Source organism: Symsagittifera roscoffensis, chromosome 10, assembly GCF_963678635.1.
Source record: "Symsagittifera roscoffensis chromosome 10, txSymRosc1.1, whole genome shotgun sequence".
Taxonomy (NCBI): domain Eukaryota; kingdom Metazoa; phylum Xenacoelomorpha; order Acoela; family Convolutidae; genus Symsagittifera; species Symsagittifera roscoffensis.
In genome coordinates, this window is record NC_087071.1 from 35,333,667 (window position 1) to 35,358,070 (window position 24,404).

At 36.1% G+C, this 24,404-nt stretch overlaps 1 protein-coding gene across 1 annotated transcript; it reads right to left on the bottom strand.

The window, feature by feature from the left end:
- Positions 1-1,719: 1,719 nt before the first annotated feature.
- On the bottom strand, positions 1,720-12,579 carry LOC134855538 (uncharacterized). Its single transcript, XM_063872080.1, has 5 exons — positions 12,357-12,579; positions 10,424-10,515; positions 8,172-8,325; positions 2,888-3,014; positions 1,720-1,981 (listed from the first exon to the last, which is right to left on the bottom strand). The coding sequence occupies exons 1-5, from the start codon at positions 12,551-12,553 to the stop codon at positions 1,874-1,876; spliced, it is 678 nt and encodes a 225-aa protein (XP_063728150.1). The 5' UTR covers positions 12,554-12,579; the 3' UTR covers positions 1,720-1,873.
- Between the last annotated feature and the right edge of the window lie 11,825 nt (positions 12,580-24,404).

Here is a 24,404-nt window from a genome sequence, read left to right on the forward strand (position 1 = left end):
CGTAGCAAAAAGGGCGACATACGAAAATGGTGCGATGAAACAAAAAACACAATGTATTTTGTTAAAATGCGCTGCGGCTAAGGGTTGTGTCTGATGTCATTCACTCAAGGGTTAGATCGTCGCGCCGATGAAGTCTTTACTATTGTCCTAGTCTTATCTTATGCCCGTCTATCTTAATTCGTACCGCCAAAACGGTTTCCGAGTCGTGCCTTCAGTTTTTCTTAGATCGTACCACCACCATGTTTTCTTAAGTCAAGCCAAGAGTCAAAGCCTTTTCTTGAGTCGCACTGCCAATTTTTTTCTTAAGATACCTTGCAAATTTTTTTTATACATAGTTTGCGCTACCACTGTTTTCTAAAGTCACGTGGCGAAAATCTTTTCTCGAGTCTCGCCTTTAGATTTCAGGCATGAAATCTAACCGCACTTGAAGTTTCTTCCTAAGGCTTTGATCGCGTGACAAAAAAAACTGTAGGATAAAGCGCAACGTATGAAAAGCCGCACCGTGGCGAAATTTAAAAATGGCACAACAAGTGTGACAAAAGATAATGACGCGATTAGCGCAATTGATAATCGGAAAATCTAAACCGGCGCAAAGTGAGAAGTCTTTTATTCAGTCGCGCCCCGGCTAAGGGTCGTTTCTGGAGACGTGTCGCAATATTTTCCTCCATATCGCGCCCAGATTTTCTTCTTAAAACGAACTGCCAAAGTTTTGTCTGAAAACGCGTTAATTTTTTTAAGTCTTTCCGCCAATTTTTCCTGAAGCGTGTCATCTGAGTTTTCTTAAGTAGGACCGAAGCTCAAAATTTTTTCTTTGGTCGCGCCACTACACTCCATGCTTAAACCTAACCGCAGCTTAAAGTCTTTTCCTAAAACTTTGGCCGTGCTATCCCATGAAATGTTGCAAAAAGCGAGTCGTAAGAAAATAACGCGACCAGTGTGACAAAACAAAAACCCAAAGTACAAAACAAACACGCAAGAAAAAAAAACGAAAAACTCATTTTTTTTCCATGCGCTTCACCATGCGCGTCTAATAATGTTTTTGCGGTGCAACTTTTAAAAAAACACACTCTGCCCCCCCCCCCCCCCCCCGCTTCTCAAGATATAAGCTTGGATCGTCTTAGGATACGATTTTGGCGATGCGACTTAAAATATGAATTCGACAAGACAAGACTGTGACAACGCGTTTCAAAAACGGTTTTAGCGGCATAATTTACGACGAGACTTTGGCGGCGCGACTTAAGAGAATACTCTGGCAGCGCGACTCATAATACGACTTCGGCGGTGCACCATAAAATCAAACATTGGTGGCGTGATTTGAGGTAGGACTTTGGCGGCGCTATTCAAGTTAAAAATGTGGCGGCGCGACCCAAGATTGGTTTTGACGAAGCTTTTTAAGAAAAAATACTTTGGCCACGCGACTCGAGATAGTAATTTGGGCGTGCGACTAAGATAAAACATTGGCTGCGGACTTCTGGAAAGGTGTTGACAAAATTTCCTGCAACAAAACTCAAAATACATTTTGCAACCAAAAGGGAATCTTAGTTTTCTTGAAGCATTTCCGAGATAAAAGCAGTTTCAGAAATTTTGAGCTGCTTTAATTTTTTATATCTTTACGAAGAGATGTGTCCAAGAGATGAATCATAAGTTGTAAATATGCTCAAAAAGAGCAAAAGGATGAACTTTTAATGTCAATCCCTGATTTTCCCATGTCAATTAAAATTCACTTTGGACAACTCTAAAGTTAAGTTTTTTAAATTTTGAACAGCTATATCACCAAGAGTTCTCATATATAACGACTTTACCCAATATATAAATATAAAATATTTCATTTTTTCTAGAAATTAAATCTGCCAATCTGTTTTCACGGATAAAATTAGATATCTTTTTCACTAAATTTCTCCTCGCAGTCTTTTTGTCTTACGCGACTGAAGTGTCCCACTTGCGCCTGGTTGAACTCCAGTTTTCGTTTCAGTAGTGTTACCTCACAGATCGAGTTAACTTCTTTTTCTTATCGTAGTCAAGTCAAATTGAAATAAAACTTTTCGGCCTGCTTTTTTTCTTTTTCTTTTTTTAAAATGGAGTGTTTATTGGGCTTTAAATGAAACTGAACGACCTAAAAATGTAGTGTCACCTCACAAATCGAGTTAACTTTTTTTCTTATCGTCGAGTCAAATTGAAAAGTAACTTTAGATATATTTTGGGCCTGCTTTTTTGAAAAAAAAGTAATGTTTTTTGGGCTTTAGCGTGACAGCTAAAATCAAATTGAACGACCTAAAAATGTGTGATGTGTAAAAATGTATGAAACACTATGCTCGACAATCACTGGAGACATGGTAAATCTATGTTTCAATTGGTAAACTCGAGGTTACTGGTTCGAGTCTCAGATGGCGAGAACAGCCAAAAATACCCACCATTTACACACACCGTCAAAATCAAGAAAAACTACTGGTTTTGCCATAATGAGCCGAACAATTTATTTGCTCATTTAAAAAAATTTATTATTTTTGCATCAGTTTGGAAAAGGGATGGGCAGTCATTGAAGTTTTTACAATTGTAAATTATTTGTAAATTAGGCGATCACCGTCAAATGTATGGTGCTATGCATTTTTTTTCTAGCACGGATAATTCGGGTTTTAAGGCCGCGCATAGACAGCCTTCCCATTGTTTTGATCATTCAAAATCTCGCGGCGGAAAAAAATGACTTTTTGCGTTCAAGAAAACGGCTCTTTTTCCTCCCCTTCCCTCCCCCACCTGCGAATGTTTTCTCAGTTCACCCAGAAATTCCTTTAAAAAAAACTTAATCTGGCCAGTGTAAGGAGATGAGGGGAATATTATCCGGTTTTTGGTTCAGTTAGGAGGATGTTAACTCGATCATCAGCTGTATGACCTTGTCGTGATCCAGGGTCCTATTTCTGGCTAGTATCCAGGCAAAGTTGGAGGTCAGGAAGTAGTTGTAGTTGCAGTAGTACAACAGGCAAGATTCCTCGTCCAGGTGAAGAACGTGGAAGTTTGGACTAAAAAAAAGATAATTCTGTCGCCAAACAAATGATCCAATCCATGAAAAATTAGACGTGGAGTATACTTGGTTCTTGATACTATATCTGAAAGGTTCATGTCAAGAACCCAGTGGCGTGAGCAGTAGTATTTTGAAAACAAAAAGAAAACAAAAAATTGACAAAAAGCTTGATTTTTATTGCTATGCCTTTTTTGACACCTCTTCTTCAAATTTAGTGTGTAATGTGTAATGTGGCGCCTAAGACACCTTTCCAATATTTATGTCAACGGTTACCCAAAAATGGGTGCAACAATTGGGCATAATGAAATGAGGGGAAGGGGAGGTCAGCAATGCCCCCCCCTCCTCAGCAGGCCATTGTAAGAATCATTAAATTATGTGTTGTATATCCGAATCAAGTAGTGTACGTTTCAGATAGAGAATGTACCAAATTAATCTTTCAAGTATAGCATGAGAGTGAGAGTTAGAGGTCACACCTAGGATGACAGACGGCGCCATTGGCCGGTACCTGCCGGTATTTAATTAGCACTGATGGATTGACAGATGATTGACAGTACCGATTGAATAAACTTGTGTGAACTGAAATAGCATTCTATGTCAATTATTTCTTTTCTTGTGAAAAATAAAAGAAACTTTAAATAAATGAATGATGATGACTGAATTTTTAAGGACACGAAATTTAACTTGATTGATCTGGACATTGCTTCCTGATTTCATTTCAGATTGTTTTAGCATGACTAAAACTATCAACAAATAGCGATACGAAATTGAGTTTTTAATCAACTACCAGCTTTCTCCTCTCTGGGCCCTAAATTTTAGAACAGAAATGTGTTTAGTTTTCGTTTTCCTCCTTTCTTTTCCCTTCTTTTTCGATATTTGGTGAATCATGACCCTGACGATCTTTGTGGCTGCGGGTCGCTTCCGCCCGGTTTTTCTGACGAAAATTCGTCTTAGCTGCTGTTCGAGTCTTGGCTGCTACAGGAGAATAATCGTTGTTTTGTCCGGATTTCTTTGTTTCGGCCGCTGGAGTTGCTATGTGTACATGTTACTCGCCGTGGTTTCCATTTCTACGCTTCGCTTCGTGTTCTCTGCTCTTTCGGTTCGTATTCTACTCGCTCCATCGTCTCCTTTTGCCCTTCTAGCTCGGCGGTCGGTTTCACTGTAGGGCTGCTGCTCCATTCTGCACTTATACTTTTTGTTGCCAGGAGAATCTTCTCGCAAATGTTTTCGCTCTCCGATTTGCTTTATGCCTCGAATCTTGAACTCAGTTTGCTCGTGGTTTTATTTTTCGGTCCTTATTTGCTTCCTTTGAGTTGTTTCCTTTTCAGATCACGTGGAGTAGGTGGTTATGCCAGCCCCGCTGGTGCCTTGATCTTATTAAATTTTTTCACCACCAACTTCCTGAGTACAATGCCGTTTTCTAGAATTAGTGTGTCTGCACTTTCAAATTTTGATTCAGACACAATTTGTTTTAGACCTCCTCAGATTCCGGTCTCCGGTACGTTGATAAAGTTGGCCTGAAGTCCCTGGTAGAGTATCTGCGCTCGATGCTTGCTTCCGAGATATAGTTTCGTCCCCCTGGTTCAGTGTGTGTCCCTCAGTTAGCTTCCGTGGATGGCTTTGATTCTTAATGCCGTCCATTAGATCCGATCGAACTCCGAATTTGGCGGGTTTGGCAAGTCCTGTGCTGCAGAGTCGTTATCATTTAAAAAGCAAAATTGTTATTCTAGTACCCGTGCCCATTTCAGATTTTGCAACAAGTGTTGTTTGTAGAGCTCCGCAGAACTGTATTTGCCTCGCGTTTGGGGAGACTTTGATAGCCAAATTAGCTGAAAACCGTAAAGCTTCTAGGGCACTCTCAATCATTTTCTCCAAAAGGATTTCGGTTTTTTTCTTTCCTGAATCCTAATGTCGAGTTTTTAAGACTGCCTATGAACCGCTCGATGCAACCTGATGCACGTTAATCATTGACCGGTAATTTAACAATTTCAATTCCTTCGCCGATGCGAAACGCTTTACCTTCATTTGACATAAAATTCGTCCCTCGGTCAATATGAGCCCTGCGGGGAACTCCGTGGGTGATTTCATTCGTTTTTTTGAACTTTTGCAAATCTCCGATCTTTTGTTTCCGAGCACTATAGCCGACGACAAACGCAAAAAACGGTCTACCGCAGCAAGAAAACTAATTTTTGGTTCATTCAGATAAATATTCGATTGCCAAAAATTGAGTTGAGCAGGATTATTTGTCTCTTTTGGCTCGGTTAGTTCGTCATCTTTTTTTTCTGAATTAAAGACTTGAGATTCTTAACGGAGGCTGTTAATCTGACGAATTTCTCTGCAATTGACGCATTTGTCGGGTAATTTAGGGGTAATGAATGTCTTTGGCGGCTTGGAACTAATTTTGGTTTTGCATGATGGTAAAATTGAATGCGATTGTTTTTTGTTGTATGTACCGGTGAATTTACCGCCTTTTCGAGAACAATGGCACTGTAGATTTGTTTTCGCCGGTAGGTGAGGTCCATAGTAGAAAAAATTCTCCCGGGTTTCTTTTCGCTGATCAAATGGCTTCTGTTTCCATCAATTCTTCTATATTCGAAATATACTTCTATATTCAAAATTCTTCTAACGAAAAATTTATCTGAACATTCTTCTAACTTTTCGATATGTCCTCGTTTTGGTTGTTTTGCAATTTTGCCATCGACTCTGTCAAGCAGCGCTATATGCACCCTTCTGCCTTGGTGTTGCACCGGGACTATTTTGGAAAAGATTTCTGTCTGTACCTTATGTTTTCTTACTTTTCTACCCTATGAAAAATATTTGAAAATTGCTCAATAAAGTTTTCCTGCCACGCGCTCAGTGTTATCTCCGGCTCGCAGATTGCATTCTGCTCTCCAGACATCATTTCTCGTCTTGGTTTCTGTTGGACTAGCTGGAGACCCAAATTGGCCATTAGGTTCCATTCATACAGTCCCAGCGGGCTCCCTCCGATGAACCTGATCCTCGCCATTGTCTCCCATCCATTTGTTTCGAGGACGACTTTCATTCTCCTCATTAATTTTAACTGATTAATTTCACAGTCTCAGAACTCATTATCCTCTAGCGTCAACGCCTGTAGATTCGAATTATTCGCACCGAGGGTGCTTTTCAATTATCCGGTGTCTATCCACACACGTGCGGCCTTCCCGTTTGTGATCCGCTGTCTATCCACACACATGTGGTTTTCCCGTTTGGGCAGTTGAGCTCCAGTGACATTCAGTACTCTGCACCGTTTTGACGGGACTGACATAACCAGATAGTCACCCGAACTAACCGATTCCCCTGAGTGTGATGACGTATCTGCTGTGTTTACGCATCCAACTGAACTCCCGTGCTGGAACATTTAATACTTTGATGCCCTCTGTGGTGTGCTTGTTTGCTTCTGCCGATTTTTGCCGGTTTTTTCTACAATAATTGCATGTTACCCCTTTCGCTGGGCACTTTGTGATGTGAATCAGGGTTAGTCCAGATTGATCACAGGAATATTATCGCTTGTTTGCAGAGTTGTTTCCACCTCGGTTAAATCCGCGCCCAGGATGTGGTCCACTGCCGCGTGATCGGTTTTTTCGGTAACCCCCAGATGACTACCACTGGTTCATTTTTGATCTGAAGGCCACCACCCGATGAGCAGTTCTTGCCGGCAGTTGTTGAAACATAGGATTTGGAACATTTGTCCCCCGCTTGTACGACAAAACGAGCCTATACACTTCCTCGTCCTTTCTGACGACCGGCACAGCTCATTCTGAGCTTCACGGCTGTTCATGTTTACTATGAAGACATCCCTCAGTATGCGTACCTCTAGTGTACCAAAGTCACATACTGCGACCAACTCGCTCATTACTGAGCGGAATTGCTCGAGAAACTCGTTGATGTGTTGCTGGAGACAGTGGTTAGAAAATTTCAAACCTTTTGTTTATTTCTTTCTTGCATTCTGAAATTCCACCTCTTTTGCGCCTATGACCTGTGGATATCTCGTCACCCCCCAGATCCAGATGCGGCCGCTTGTTGTGTAACTCGTCTTGACTTTTTCCCCCAGCTAGAGATAGAAATCGATATTAACATTTGTTCGCCTTCGAATCGGTTTTTTCCGTTCACATTCGCTGCCAATTTCCCAATCTGTGTCGCTGTAAGCGTTCAGCCGTAGTAATAGTGTTTGAAGTTTATTCCAAGTTTGGCGAACTGATTCCGGTTATTCCAAGTGCTCTTTCCTCCATTTGATTCTGTTGGGTCTGTTGGAGTTTTCTCCCATTTAGCACGTGGAATTTTCCCCCATTTGGTTCTGTTGGATATGTTGGCTGCGCTATGTGGAAAATTCGAATCAAAAAGTGTAAATTTCAGATAGAAATACCAACTTATCTTTTCAAAGTTTAGCATGAGAGTGAGAATTAGAGGTCAGACCAAGGGTGACAGACAAAAAATAGAAACAAAAATTATGTCTACATTTCTTAGATCAACTAATTTAAGTTTTGTTGCTACGACTTTTTTGACAATTCTTCCTCAAATTTAGTTTATATTGTGGCGCCTTCCAATATTTATATGAGCGCTTACCCAAAAATGGTGTAAAAACCGGGGAACATGAAATGAGGGGAAGGGGAGGCCAGCAATGCCCCCCCTCTTCAGCAGGCCTTTTTTAGAATCATTAAATTATGTTTTGTATATCCGATTCAAGTGGTGTAAGTTTCAGATAGAGAATGTGCCAAATTAATCTTTCAAGTATAGCATGAGAGTGAGAGTTAGAGGTCACACCTAGGATGACAGACGGCGCCATTGGCCGGTACCTGCCGGTATTTAATTAGCACCGATGGATTGACAAATGGTTGACAGTACCGGTTGAATAATTTTCCCTCTTTTCCTTCCGCCCCCACAACCCCCCACCTCCCCCCACCCCACACGAGCCAGAATTTTTTGATGTATCGAGTGGTTTTACGAGGTTGATAAAAAGAGTAAACCAGATTGGTTTGTTTTGGTCTAGTTAGTCTGCATGCCAATTTTCATAACAACTGGACAATGTGATCAATTGTAAGAACTTGCAGGTGGAGGGGGGGCGAGAGTCTGATAACTTTTAAAATGTCTGGCCGAGGTTAATATTGCGTCGATGGTTTTTTTATGTGATTGCGCGTACCTGTCTTCATATGGAACTTTGTCACCCGGATACTCCACTACAAATGCCCCGTGGGGGGACTGGGAAAGAGAGGGAATCTGGAGACCGTTGATGACTGTACTCCGAACTGCAGATGATGGGAAGATTTGAGATCTGTTCATTCGCAGTCGCATTCCTAATTTGGTAAACAAATTATTATGCATCAAGTTAAAAATCAACCCTTTGCGCCATTTAAAAGGAACTTGTTTTTAGGTAGGTAGGATGGTGCGAACCATTTGACCTCAAACTTTTTGATGGCATTTTTGGTTGCGTTTGATAGCACTGAAAATAAAACAGTGTCGAAGACAAAAGGAAAGAAAATAGGTGTTTGAGACGGAGTTTGGAAATACAACGGAAATTGGAAAAAAAAAGATTTCGGAAACTTAACGGAGTTTGGAAACGTTGACCTCAAATGTCCTTTTGGAAACATTGACCTCAAAAGTCCTTTTGAAAACATGACCTCAATGCCTTTTGATGGCGTTTTTGGTTGCGTTTGAAAGTGCAGAAAGTAAAACAGCGTCGAAAGGGACTTAAAAGCTTAGTTCGGAGACGTACTTGCAAACATAACGTTGTTTAGAAAAAGTAGCTTTTGGAAACTGAACAGAGTTTGACATTATGACCATTTTCATCAGGGTAGCCATAATTTTTGGACAAAACTGTGAGATAGAACATCGAATAGCTAGATTGGGACCTCTAATGACCCAGAAAATAATTGACTGAACCCTCTTGTTGCCCGATCAGCTTTCAGCAATTAATAAATTTCGAAGAAACTGAGTAAATCCAGGGTTTTTACAAAATCACAAGCCTCTTACAAAATCAGCAAAACTGCAATTGAGATAATACGCGCAGTGTGTCAGTTCAGATACAAGTAATGTTTATGAGAGCAACAAACGGTTGCAAAGCAGCCACGCCACCGGCAGAGCTTTTAGTGTTTTTCTTCCTAGAAACACAATGTGTTCTCGTTATGTTCCGACTTTGCTGGGGGTGTTTTTTGTTCTTTCAATTTTCGTCGACCGAATTAACAGTTTTTGACAAAAAATTATATGCCCTGTTGACGATATCGACTCCTCAAAATCAAATTCAAAAAGATATTTTACCTTCGATCTCTATTTGCAAATTTTTGGGAGTTTGAAAATTGCCAATTTGGCAAAGCTCTGAACTAATTTAAGCGCGGTTTGCAGAATTTATCCATAATCCTGAAAGCAAAACGCGAGTTTTTTTTTATGGGTGGCGAATAATCCAGCACAAAAAAAAAACTTGTTCCAAATTCAATTAATTGGTCGTATTATTTACGTACGACTCAGAGTTTCACCATTGATCTTCGAGTTTGTCCAAAATTTACAGTTTTTCATTAATTTCAATTCCCAAAATTTATTTGATATGGAATAAGGGGCAGTTGGAACATTCAGGGCTTTGCCCTGATATACAATAGTAATGTTATAACTCATTTTTTGTTGTTCTGACTTTTGAAGAATGAGATGAAATAATTGTGTCCGCGTGATTTTTTTTCTCAAGACGACTTACGACTTTTTAACTAGCAAGTTTTGAGCAAATACTTTTGTACCATCGAAGAGTCAATAATTTCTTCAGCTCTAATTTAGAAACAAATTTTTACCTTCATTGTTTTAAAAATATGGATATTTAAAAATGCCATTTTGGCTAATTTGGGACAATTGACCCGCGATTTATTCCGTGCGTTAATTGACAAAGAGAGAGGAGTTTTAATCCGTCATAAAATAGTTTCAAACTGAATTTAGACATGCTATTTGGTTAATTCATTACTTTGCTTTTGGTGAAATTCATCATTTTTAATTTAAAATATCGTGTGGAGTGATAATTTTCAAAAAAAGTTTTTTTTTCTTTTTTCTTAAAACAATTACTACACTATTTTTTGGGTGCCAATTTCGAAATCTTGTTGGTCAGAAACCAACCAGTTGTGATTGGATGCTGATAATTCTCAAATACTTTCAAATTCCCAGACGATCGCCAGCTTAAAATTATAGGTACAAATTAGGAAAATGAAAAAAGCTATTTATTTAGAGAAACCGAGAAGAGTTGTTAGATGTTGTTATCAAGGTTGTTCAGAAGTAACAGTTCGGTAAAAATTAGTTACAACAAAAGCAATGAAATAAAAAAAATGCAATCTATAGAATTTAGTTGAAGCTGCTGATTTCTACTTTCAAAATGATATGGAGTTGGTGTTGAAAAGTACATCAAAACATAATTTGACTTACCAAATCCAATGTTGCTGATGTCAAAATCGACAAAAGAGCAAGTCATTTTTCTGCCTCCTTTTACCATATTAGCTACTTCGATCTCAAACCACCTGAAAAAAATCAAGTTGGAAAAAATTGATCAGAACTTATGAAATGATGCGCGTTCGGATCAAAGTTAATATCGGCTAAAAACTTGGTTCTTGATTGCGAATACTTCAGCCAATCAGAAGCGAATAATTTACACGCAACGGTAAGTAGTTTTTTTTTAAAAAGCTTAGTGAGATGGAGAATTGTATTTTGCTTTGGTTAAGTAGCGAAAAGTAGACACATCGTAAGCAAATCAGAATCGAGAAATGATAATATTTCATACGTTTGTATTCTTATCTCAATTCTGATTGGCTTACGATGTGGCTACTTTTTGCCCGCACTCCATTTTTTTTATTTAATCGGAGAAGGTAAAGTTACGCCCCCGCCCTCAGGGATTCGACCCCCTGCCGACCCAAAGGGTCCCCCCTTTGGTACTTTTTCAGAAATCCATTTTTGGCCGACCGACCCTGAAATTTTTCTAAAGGCGCCTTCGGCGCCAATATATACTAACTTTGAGGGGGAGCGCGTGCCAAAAAAAAACGCGATTTTTTTGTCAAAATTTTTCAAAAAGTGTCCAAAAACGGCTTTTTTGACTGTTTTTTCAAAAATTTGCCTGCGGAAAATTTGCAGAAAATTTAGCCACAATACGGGCAAAACAGTGCTTTGGGAGAGCTGGAAAAATCAATTTGGTCGACCTAAAAAAAAGGTCGTCAAAATTTTCGAAATTTTTTTTTGAAAATCCGCCCACCCTCGAGAAAATCCTAGATCTGCCCCTGATTAACTGCCATAATATTTTTCTGCTCTCATTGATTCGGGTTTTGCTTAAAAATTAGATTGATTGGTTTCATTGAGACGAAAAAACATTTTGTCCGACCTGGATTAATTGGCTTTTAAATATCGACAGAAAAGGAAGTTTTGAAGCTTCGTGGTTGAGATTGAAGAGAAGCAGTCCTTGCTTTTTGTACAAAAATTGGGTTCGAATCTAACAAAATAACCTGCGCCATTGTAGATCTGGTAAAATCCAAGCAAATTTTCTTCTTTAATTTTTGTCTTATTCTAACCCAGTTCGAGAAAAATGCTTTTGAAGTTAGTTTTTGATCAATTAGCTTCAATAATTTTTCCAATGGTGCCTTTGACGTCAATATACACTTATTTGAGCGTGAATAAACCAGCCGAAATGCGCAGAGCATATAAATTTAGCCGTAAAGTTATCAAATCAACTAAGTTTGCATAAATGTTACTTAACTATTACATAATACTTACGCCTGGTTGATAGCTCGGCTGGTTTATATACCACCAGTTATTTTGAGTAGAAAGCGCACGCCAAAAAAAAGGAAATTATCAGTCAAAAATTTCCAATTTCAAAACAGAGTGAAAAGCATTGGAATATAATTTATTTCAGAGCTACCTACCACTCATTAAAATTTTACAAAGGAATTCAAAAATTTTGAAGATGTCACTAAGATTGCAAACCATGTAGAAGAAACAAATTTCTAAAGAATGTGGCACATTTCGCCCTGGATCTACTTAACAATCTCCCCCCCCCCTACTATGGTACCGACTTAAGAACCTCCACCCCTATACATAAACACAGTCAGTGAAAAAAAAACACTGAGCTTTATATTCTGATTGGTCGAAAATCGACCATTTTGATCTACTTAACAATCTCCCCCCCCCCCCTTCTTTGAAAGGGGCGGAGATTATTGAGTAGATCCTTCGCCCCTCTTAAATTTAACACTGGCACAATTAGACCCTTATTTACCACTCATTTGTTACGGCTCTTTGTGTGTAAGATATTAAGGGCGAACTGTGCCACTAAATTTCAGAGGGGGCAAAATGTGTGTAGATCATTTCTAATATATACCTTCCACCGAGTGTCTCTTCGTCTACAAGAGTCGGGACGACACGAGGACAGTAGCCGAATGTTACATTACACCCTGATTGGTCTGCGAAAAGACTTAATAAAGTTAAAAAAAACAGTCGATTACTCATTGATTTGGAAGTGTATGCTGCTTTTATGACAATATGATTGAATTCGATACTGTAATTGTTGAAGTTCATGAAATTTGTTATATTGTAAAGTTGAAGTTCATGAAATTTGTTATATTGTAAAGTTGAAGTTCATGTAAATGTTGATATTACGAAATTGGTATTTGTTTTGAAATTCGACATTTTTCCAAAATAAATTTTAATAAAAATCAATAAAACTTATGCCAAATTCTGGCCGTTTATATTTCTTCTATTCTCAGTCTTTCATTATATATTTTCACCAGCGGTTTTCACCCCCTGCCGACCCAAAAATTACTTGAGATATCCATTTTTGGTGACGGACCCTAAAATTTTTCTAAAGGGGCCTTGGCGCCAATATATACTAATTTTGAGGGGGTAGCGCGCTCTGAGAAAACGCAATTTTTTGGTCAAAATTTTCAAAAATTGCCTAAAAACGTTTTTTTGGCCTGGTTTTTCAAAGTTTTGCAGCGGCGCAGAAAATTTTTTGTCAAAATTGGGGCTTTATAGTGATTTAGGAGAGCTCAGAAAATGCTTTATTCTAAAGCGCTTTGAAATCAATTGTTTTCTCAACGTTTTTGAATGTAAACATCGATTATAATAGAATATTTCGACTCAAATATGGAAATCTTTGTACGGGTTGTAACTCAACCTACCCAAAAAGAATGTTTGCTTGACAAATGTTTGTCTTGATTGTTTTTTCCACAAGTGCTTTTAAAATTTGGGGTTTTTCCAATTATTTTTGATAGGTTTTTGGCTGTGTTGTGATATACAAAAATCTGTAATTCGATCAATCCGAAGTCAACCGTTTTGCCCAGAGGCGGACCTAGAATTAATCGAATAAAGTAAATGCTAGTAATTATCATCAACTGAACAGAGCTAATTTATCATCAAGAGGAAAAAAATAACCATTTCAATCGTTTTTCTGCATTAACTTACCATAAAAAGTAAAATTAAGAAACTCGAATACTAATAAAATTTAGGAAGAGTTGAAACGACAAAAAAAAACATAACAACCAGTCTTCTCATTGTTACCTGGTTAAGCTGGGGAAAAATTTGAAAGCGTTACTTGTTGCAAGATGTTAAGAAAAGTTAAGAGATACACACGATCAATCAAAAAGAAATTGAGAAAGATCGAGACTCAGAAAACGAACAAAAGCGCCAGCAAAGAAGAAGAAAACGAAGTTTAACATTTCAGACTATTCCTTCTGGCGCTAAGCGACCTCTGGGAGATGTATAAGTAACTTTAACATCGGCTCTAAAACTATCCGTATCAAAGCCACTTCTGATTCAAAACTCATTCAAACTCATTTTCGGCGCAATTGAGACGTTACTGTATCGCAAAAAATTTTATATTGCTTTAAAAAGCCAATTTAGTCCTCATTTTGGAGTCTTTTCCTTTCTCTGACGAGGTAGCGGTGTTTGAGAGTTGATCCATGTTTCAAAAATTTTCCAAACACTAACCCCTTATGGAATTAACGGAGCTTGTTTTTAACGGTGATCGCTTATTCAGAGATTTTTATTTGGGGTTGCTGACCAATTTAAGCAAGAATGGGCAAAATTTGGTATTGGCATAAAATCGTTAATTTTTATTATATTCAATATCTTTGAACCACATTTAGATTGGCTCCGAATGGAGCGACCATAAAAGCACACTGTTCCTGTCCATGAGTCGATGACTATAGAATCTAATTTTCACCTCTTACCGTGTGGCAGTTCAACGACAGTTAGAGAGTCAGTCATTTTATTGTTCGGCGTTTTTATTGCAACGTTTCGAATCATCATGTGGCTTGCTTGATTACTTAGTCTGATTAAGTTACACTTACAGAAACGTTTTGTGACTTTCGACAGGCAAAAAACTACGAAACTTTTTTGAGTAATTTTGGAAAAAAAAATTTAATTGAAGGCATCAAGCAAAACCAATCTGTTTTGGTAAAATTAAAAGAATTGTTAGTCTTCTCCATGAAAAAATTGACCACCAGTTTCTGGTTTTCCGATCAAGTCCACAAATCCATGCTTTTTCCGGAAAAATTCTGTTTGTTTAAACCAAGTGTACGTAAAAAAAATGTCCAGGGTTGTTTAATGGAACCTCATGCATTCAGTTTTTCAAACTAATTGTATGGTACTTCCGGAAAAGCTATTCTACAGACACTGAATCTCAACTTGGTGATCGCGTGAAATTTGCAAAAAGACATAAAATTACCTTATAAGGATCAGTGTTTTGATCTCAGCGCTGTAGTCTGTTAGCCTTAAAAAATCTCATGGATTTTTGCTTAACTTTAGCAACCTTGTGACGTAGTAACTCTCACACTGCCTCAGACAACAATTTTCCGGATTCATAAAAAATTATGGATTCAAAAAAGGGATTGAAAAACATTATCTAAGTTTTGCGCGGCTCTATCATTGTGAAAAGTACCAAGGTCTATGTCAAGACGAAGCAGGTGATACAATTTTGAGAGGATCGAAGTTCCTGTTCCCCAAATCTGCTCTTAAAATTACAACCTTTGAGAAAAAGTAAGCGGCTGTAAAGAGTGTTGAAGTGCCTAAATCTCCGCCCCTCAATCAAAAAAAGGTCACTTGTTGTGAGCCCACTTTGATCCGTGGTCTTTCCATCAGTCACTAAGAAATCAGAAAGCCGGTAAAAGCTATCCAGTCCGGAAATTTCAGCGAACATTAGCGTGTATCTCTAAACCAGAGCATAACAGCAACTCTCCGTGATGAGCAACGCAGCTTATAAGTTGTTTCTTTCCTTCGTGGTTATTTGGTCATAATAAGAGTCAAAATACGAATAGCTTTTCTTTATCAATGCTGTCCAAACTAAGTTCAACAGCCTGCTTCTCGAAAACTCCACTCTACGAAAAGAGGAGGCTTTGTGAACTCTGTTTTTGCTTGTAAGGGCAAACAAGTACTGAAGTGTCACAAACTTCTGGTTTGGCTCAAATGCTGCCAAACGAAAACGACTCAAATGCTGCGAAAAAAATTTAGTCACTCATTTTATAAGTGAGAATGTTTTTTTTGAACCAAACTGCAGTCAACAAAAAGTACCATTCGGATAGAGTTTTGTTTTTAGCAACTTATTTACATATTTTAGAAGTGAAAACCTTTTCACAGACAAAAGGTTATTTTCTAATGAGGTTTGAACCATCAGAAAAGCCTAAACCATTTTTCAAGATCTTCGATTAGTTCTTTTAATTTCATTCAATCGTCCAAATGTCTGCAACATTTTGTAGCATTAAAATACGCGCAGATTGATTATATCACAACATTACGCGGCCAAACTGTGCAATTTGTGAATTGTAAGCGGATTCCGCAATAAGGACGCTCCCTTTGTTCTTCTTTTGTTCTGTCATTCCCTTTGATTGTTCAGACAAACATTTATCCTAATTAAAGATTTGTCTATGGAATCCAGGAGCATACAGACACAAAATTGTGCGCCTATCCAGTGCACAATTTTTCCCATTAGTGAAATTTTCTCGATTTAGCAGACAATCACAAGAAATAAGAATCTTTGTGATTAGCTTTTACGTCAAAAGGAATGCCCAACCAAACCTTGAGCACAGGCATTCAGCTCAAAAAGAAAAAATGAATATGATCACCCGCATTGGAGTTCCATGAATGAAAATCGATTATAACTGAGTTTCCTTGTCAGTGTCCACAAAAGTGAAAACAAATCGATTATAAACTTTTGTTGACACTGACAATGAAACTAAATTATAATCGATATTTTTTCCACTTTACTGAGATGAGATGCGAACTTCAACCCACATGAAGTCTTTTCTATGTTTTAAACTAACGTTGGTTAATTTAATTTTTTTCTTTTTTCTGCCTAGCTTTGATATTTTTGTTACTTTTTCATGTTACTCAAAAACTGAATTTTGTTCCTTTCAACAATTTTGTTAAGTTATTAGCAACTTTGGGGGGGGGGGTAAAATTGGAGGTGCCCTGATCCCCCTTCCATTACCCCCCCCCCACTGTTTGCCCATTTACAACAACCCCGGGTGGTGGGTGTTCAGTGGGAGAGGGGGGTGGGGGTTCAGGTGGTGGGGGGTTGTTCAGGTTGGGGAAGAGGGGTTGTTCAGGTTGGGGGATTCAGTGGGGGGCTGTGGGTTCAGGAGAGGGCTTCACAGAAACTTCTTGCAATTTGAGTTTAGTTTTAGAAATGTTTTAGGCCGCACATTTGCTTTGCACTGTTTCAGCATGACTCACTTGATAAATGCAGAAATTCGCGAAACAAAAATAAAGTGGAAAAAAATCTATTTGAATGTGATTCACGACTTTTTATAAAATCCATTATAATGGATTCCGAAAATTTTATAAGGCATTTCGTTTTGGCAAGAAAATGGATTTAAATCCATTTTCAGTCCAATTTTGTCTGAATGTAACATGGGAATCGATTTTTTTTTAAATATTTAAGACCACGAAAATTCATTATAATCGATTTGTTTTCTCTTTTCTTAAATGCGGGCATCAACAGCTGAAAAAACTATTATCTTTTAATGTCGTGTGAAGCGTCAAAATTGCAATAAATTTTTTTCAAGATCTTAATCAGTTCTGAATTTAAGCAGTACTTCACGTGAAATTCTCCAACTTCCACGAGCTTTTGTATCATTAAACTCTGCTCAGATAAATAAAACTTTATCCTTTTTCAACAAAAATAAACTCCGACCGTGGACCTTCTAGATGGCGATTAGGTCAATTGGAATGCCTGATCAAATCTTGAGCACGGTCAATCAGCTTAAAATGGAAAAAAAATCAACCAAAAAACTCAAACCCGCGTTGACCTTCACAAAAAGTTATTATAAAACGAACTCAATAATGGAGTCTGCAGCAAAATGTATATCATACAATTTCCATTTGTAAAAATTTGTACCGTAAAAATATTTACTTCAAGCTGAATTTCTGAAATTCATTAGACTTTTAGCGTAATTATGAATTCATACAACTTTTTGTTGTAAGAAATTGTGATATTTGATACTTTTTTGATACTTTGATAATCCATACTTTGTGATAATTGATACCTTATCACAGTGTGCAGTTTTATGCATTTTTTTTTTTTTCATTTCTGTAGTTCGATTGACAAAAAAAAAACATAAAACTTGGAAAAAAATTGCTTAATTGCTTAGATAGATTCCACATCTGTCACCGTATGTTTTATATATGGTGTATCCATTCCAATTGTTTCCAATTTAAAATTGTTCTTAAAATGAAATATTTTGTTTTCAATTTTTAACTTAAAAAAAAATTTGTATTAAAAACAAGCTTTGACTCAATCGAATCGCAAATTTTTGACAGTTTGCTTACAGATTTTCTTGATCAAGCTCCTACGGTCCAATAGCAGTAACCAGTTGATATGCAGGTAGCAAAAAACGCTTTGACTACACTAATGAAGATATATTTCAGAAAAATTGTTAATTTAAAGATTTGAGCGGGGCGTCAATTTGACATTTGCACACAGTCAAAAACCAGAATAATTATATCATTAATGATCGAGTTGATTCATACTACCAATATTGCCTATTCAAATTTGTTTTTTGACAGTAAACTCATCTCTGTGGAATAACCTGATCCCTGTGATACTAGGCTTGATACATGATGTACCTGTTTCAAATTTCCTCCAGCAAAACATGACAAAAAAATTCTTCATAGGTAAAAAATTGCAAAAGCATATTTCTCCGCGAGTTTGTTCCTTAAAAAAATTATTCGATTTGTTGCTGAAATTTATACTCATCAAATGAGCTACTCGTGCTTTCAACAAGTTTTGTTTTGTTCCTGAGTTGTGCATGGCAACAAAGGGATGCTTTTTAACAGTCAATTAATTTTTAATAAACAAAAATTTGAAGTTTTCAGAAAAACTGTTTGTCTTTAGTTTTTGCATTGAATCTTCTAACAGACAAAGTTTGTAATTGGCAAACAAGTTCTCAAAAAAGTATGTCAAAATTCGGGCAGTCTATTTATTTCTGGAAAAATAGTCTCGCCATTTGCTTAATCGGGATCTCCTTCCACATATCCATGGTTGATCTTTACATAATACGTTTGTTTTAAACCAGTCAAAAGTTAAAAACTCGTCAGGGTTCTCGTATGGAATATCAGGTGTATAAGTTTGACCAACTTTCAAACGATAAGGTACGTATGGTAGCCCTAACACAGTACCTCTTCTGTGGTGAACTTTTTTCAATTTGCCTTCGCCAAATCCTAACTTGGTAATAATATGCACACATGAATCATGTTTGTAATAAGACCAAATAAGATTCAATGATTTGTTTTCGCTTCGATAATCAGTTAGTTTTGATAAATACTCTTTTGGTGTGAGATTCGACCTCAAAAATCCTTGATTATAGTAGCTTTCGTACTGATGTGAGCAACAGCTTCCTTTCTTGGGATAAAAGTTGTGCATTCTGTAAATGGGTTTAAATAGTTTGTCTGATTGGTCCTGGACATAACTGTTTAGTTTTCGCAATTTAATAACAGCTTTGTCACTCCAACTGAAAACACCGTAGTCATTACGTAGCTCCACTCCGGTACCAATTATGTCCTTGTCAGTAGAGAAATGGGATAGACAATAGAAATTGCTCTGACGTTTGCAATCTAGCCAAAAATCGTTGTCATATGTTTTCACGGGAATAATAAAGGTCAGAGAACTCCACTTTGCATCTCCAAGTGGATATACTATGGTATCGTTTTGGTAGGTAGGTTGCAGCCAAAAAAGCAATTGAAGAAAAATGAAAAACATTTTACACATGACGCCTTACGTTGAGGTTACAAGCTAATACTCACTTTAAACATTTACAGATAACTATTAATGAATTGTAGCACCAGCCGATTTTACTAAATTAACTTTGTAACAAGAAATAATGTTTGCACCAGTTTATGGTGATCTTTGTTTCTTTTAAGGAAAGAAAATTTCAATCTGAGGTTAAAGAAACAAAGATCATTGTATTGTAAATTTCACCTGGCATAGCAATTTTTCATGAAAAACTATTCTTACTAAAAGATAAATCGTTTAAAAAAAACCTTTTTCTTTGCTAGTAAGCTTTCAAATTAAGTGTTTATAGAGGTGTTTTGTATCATTCTTACCTTATAAAATGGTCAAGCAAGTTGGCTGAAAAAAAATCAAATTTTATGACACACTACAAAACTTGAATTCACGTGCAAATAGTACATTGCGTTGTTGCTTTTTCAGCATTATAAAAAAAAATAAACAGTACTCTAAAGTTCACCGATTCAAATCAAACTTTTTTAAAATCATGTACGATCATCATCAATGGTCACATTGATAAATTTGCTAAGAATCCTGCTCTCATTCAAAAAAATAAGCAGTTTGACTCCCAGCGTACATGGTCAAGCAAACTCAGAGCCAGAAAAAAAGTTGAAACAACATACTCAAGTCCAGAAAAAGTGCCTAGTCTGCCCAGGAAATCTATATTTCCGATGTAGCAAGATTTAAATTTTTTTGTTAATTTTTTGTTTTTACCCTAATTTTTTTTTTAAATTCCACTACTACTTTTTTTGATAACTCGGATTTATAACAGCCGGAAACGTTTAACTAATTATCTCATTATTTTTGTAAAGGACGTAGACAATACTAAAGCATTTTTACTCTTTTAGCAAACATGCAAGAATTTTTTTGGTTTTATCTTGTTACTGTAGAAGTTGTGATATTTTCCAAAACAGTAACGATTATCTACCTTAAACAATCAGATCGTTTTTCTATACCATGTAAATTTCTTTTTCAATTAAAATCCTACAACTAGCTACGTTTTTGCAACCAGAACAAGGCCATTTTTTTGGTATTTTGCGTTTAATTTTCCCTTGCTTAACTTGATGGGTTAAAGATCACCAATGTATGAGTAATTAATTTTGCAGAAACTCGGGTTACGAAATTTATCCTCCACAGCACAAAATTTTTTTTTTCTTTTTGAGTTGGTTGGTACCCGTTTTTTTAAGTTAGGTCTGATGATAAAAACGCACTAGCAATTTGCTTCACATGGCACGTGTTTCTCCAATAACACTCCATTAAAAAGATCAAGCTCATAGATGGTTCTATCCTAACATTCATTCTTCATACAAACTGACAAAGACGCATCACGCGGACATGTACTAGTCTGTCAAAATCTCATAATAAAATTAATTCGAAAAGGAAACAGCCCATGCCGACAAAAATTCCAGAGTTAAAAATAAAGAAGCAAAAATTAGACAATTATTTATCAAATGAATGCATTATAATCTCACATTATGCTATAATTACAATTGAAAACCTGTGTGCAGATCTAAATAACCCAGCCCCACCACATAAAATTCAATTAGATGGTATAAACTTAATTTTTTCACAAGTTTTCGCGGAATATTTCAAAAATATACAACATCAAAACTCACAAATGATTTTCTCGCACTAATTTATAGTTATATCTCCATTCTAGATACAGACGATTCTCTTTTTAAAACACCACCCCAAAATCATGACATGGAGCAATATCAAAAGAAATCAATCTATTTTTACAATTTTGAAAGCAATTCGCAAAAATAGAACCTTCACAAACTGTAAAATCTATCTACAAAATATTAGCATTTGTAATAGATTATTTTCAACATGATATAGACGTTGTAGAACAATCCAGAAAAATTAAGAGTAATCTCATTCACAGCGGATACAACACCAGTAAACTGCAATACGATAGAACAACTTACAATAATCCAAAATCAATATTCATGCATTTACGAGAAAATTTGAATGGATAAGACTAAATCAACAATTTTTTCAGAAAACTATCGCGTTTTACCAATGAAGAAATACTTACCACAATACCATTAACAACACAACAAAGTTTCTCACCAATACTTCAAAAATTTATCAAAAAATAGAAACAGCGTTCCGGTTCCAAAAAAAAATGCAATCAACAGCTAAACCAACTGTTTTCTATAAATACCCACAAATGGATTACCAACAACACAGACCGATAACTAAAAAACGTTTTTTTGGAAGAAAACAAAGTAAACAGGGAAACTATTTTTGCACGGCAGAAATTTGATTTTTTTTGCAAACAACAAAATCAGTCATCCTATAGCAAACTCAATTCAAACAAAACAATCACAATTTCTCGAACATAATTATAATCAATATCCACCTAAACCTACAGTTCCACAGTCAGAACAAACAGCATCTTTTGTTTATTGACTACTATTTAATTAGGATTGATTTGTTTGACTAATTAATTGTAAGTCATATTGAACAAATGAAAGTAGCACACAAAAATTTGTAATGAACTCAAATTCTTTCGAAAAAAAAATAAATTTTAACTATATACTCATTCCTAATCAACTATATTCGACTTACTATAAATCCACTTTGATAAGCCGATAGTTGGTTTGATAAGCCAACCATAAACAAATGTCAATATTTAGTTTAAATTAACTATAGATAAAACTATAGCGTGACAGAGAACCCGGATTGACCTCCATAGACCAAAAATCATACAATTCCATAAACTAAGTCTATGAAAAAATACTAGTCAAATTAATTTCATACATTTTGTTAAAATTCTGTCATGGAATTTTCGAAGAACTTTTCTCTTGTTTTGGCATAAACTTTGGTGTATCGTTCTAAATAAAAAAGAAAAACTTTTTGTCAAAAAAATGCTAATCATACAATTTCCATATATGGAAATTGTATGACTAGCATTTTTTTATGGTGACAACAAAATCTTTTCTTTGTTTTTGAGATTGCCCTCAAAAAATTGTTGTGTTTTTTAACCGCAAAATGATTTTCGTACTCAAACAAACATTTTTTGAAAAAAAAAATTTTGCAATCAAAATTTAATTTTTTGTGTGTATAACGTAGTCCTGGATATACTAATATTATATTTTTTTCCTTTTCTCTTGATAACTTTTTTCAAAAATGCTCAAGACTTCTCGTTTTTTGTATGGCATATTTTTGTATGCCTTGATCAATGTCTGGCAATTTGAAAATTCAAATTTTAGAAATAATCATCTTTGAAAATTTTTGCCAAATTTTAAAAGTTTGATACTTTCGTTACATTATTTGCGTGAGACAGAATTAAGACATTGCAGGCTGTTTCCAAAGCATTTTTGATGCGAGATGGCCAAACCTCATTGGGAAAAATAACCAAAAAAAATGCATGTAGTTCTTAAGCAGGGGCACAACAGCGGTTCGCCGTGATGAGCTGTACAGCTCGTATGTTTTTCCTATCCCTCGTGGATAAATGATCTTAAAAAAAAACCTTCGGTTACTACGTTTGAGTAACCCGGGTTTATGTCATTTGTGTTCGGTTACGAACACAACCAAAAAATTTTGAGAATATAAAATGTAAAAAATCAATATTTTTGGTTTATGGAAAAATGCTAGTCATACAATTTCCATTTATGAAAAAATACTAATCATAGACCTTTCATGCAATTTTCTGTACGTATGGAATTGTATGGAAAGTGTATGACTAGCATTTTTCCATATATGGAAATTGTATGACTAGCATTTTTGGTCAACTCGGGAATCTAGGACACCAAAGGCAAAATCTCCAGCGTTTGATTTGTTTTAGAAGTTATCTGAGGACTCTGTCAGAAATTGATTACAATTGTTTCTGAATTCAATTGTTTCTGATTACAATTTGTTTCTGAATTCGGCATCGGAAAACAGCTCCACAAGTTTCCTTCTAGCTCAATAATATTTGAGTAATATCCCACTGTACTTAGCAGAATCTACTGACAAACATTGGATTGAATGTTAAAATTAGGAAATCAGTTTATTTTTTTATTGAAACAAATTATTCTTATTAAAAAAAATACATTTGCCTTTTGAAATCCAAAACAAACATGGCTAAGTAATTGTCTTTATATTTCAAAATGTCGATAGATTTCACATTTTTGATCACTAATAAAAACTAGATAGTATACCCCAATTTTATTTCGATTACAATACTACAATACTGTGCGTTACGATTACAATAAGGTGGAATCCGGTTCACTTTGTGCGGGAAAAGAGACTGTGAAAAACAAACCAGTGCAAAACAAACCAGAGCTAATGAGAAAAAAGAAAACAAGAGAACTCGACGCTTCTCAAGTTTGTCCCGACCATTTTGTGAAAAAATAATTTAAAAAATAGAAAAAAAATAAAGAAGCAAGTCTACAAAAGTGGTTGCCTTTAAGTGGGTCGAAACTATCAAAAAAAGGGGTGCAAGCTTTTGATTTGATTTTCAATCAGCCAGCACGGAGTTCTAACCTGGAGGTTAAATATTCAATCTCACACAAGAGCGTATGTAATCAGCACTCCTTCAGTTCAATTTTTTTTTGAAAACTTGGTAGGATGACCGAAAAAAGATTTAATATTGGAATCTTCGAAGTTTGGTCATCGGAACTGGAAGCTTCAAAAAAGTCTAAGCTCTGAACAAAACCTAGGCTAGAAAAGTTTATTCCGTGCAAAAAAAAAACATTTTCAGACTTTCTACCACGCAGAACCTTGATAAACCCAGCGATGATCCAACAATCTGAGTATAATTGAGTTTTTGGATTTAATTGTTTTCTAACTGAAGCCCAAATCATAATCCGAAAAACCATCGATTAACTGAAAAACTATTTATGATATCTTGTTATGCTTAAAAAAAAGAACAATTCTCATCTAGGAATGAAAAGCATCTAAAATTACAAAGTTTTGATAAAAAACTATAATTGACTAAATCCAATCCATTTAAATAAATCGTATATAAATAAATTGAGAAAAAAATTCTAAAAAAATATAAAAACACTTATCATTTAAGGTGTATAGCCGCAGACACTCAAACTCGCTAATTTTTTGGTACAAAATCAAGATTAATGTTTAATGTTTGGTATCTTTTGACTCTGTCATTTCTGAAATATTTAAACCCTTTACAGTATGTGCTTGACATATCAGGCTGGG

Coding starts and splice junctions, on each gene's coding strand:
- LOC134855538 (XM_063872080.1), bottom strand. CDS start 12,553: ATGAACTTCAACAATTACAGTATCGAATTCAATCATATTGTCATAAAA. Junction 3,015..8,171: donor AAAGTTCCATATGAAGACAG/GTACGCGCAATC, acceptor TCTTTTTTTTAG/TCCAAACTTCCACGTTCTTC. Junction 1,982..2,887: donor GGACCCTGGATCACGACAAG/GTCATACAGCTG, acceptor TCGATCTGTGAG/GTAACACTACTGAAACGAAA.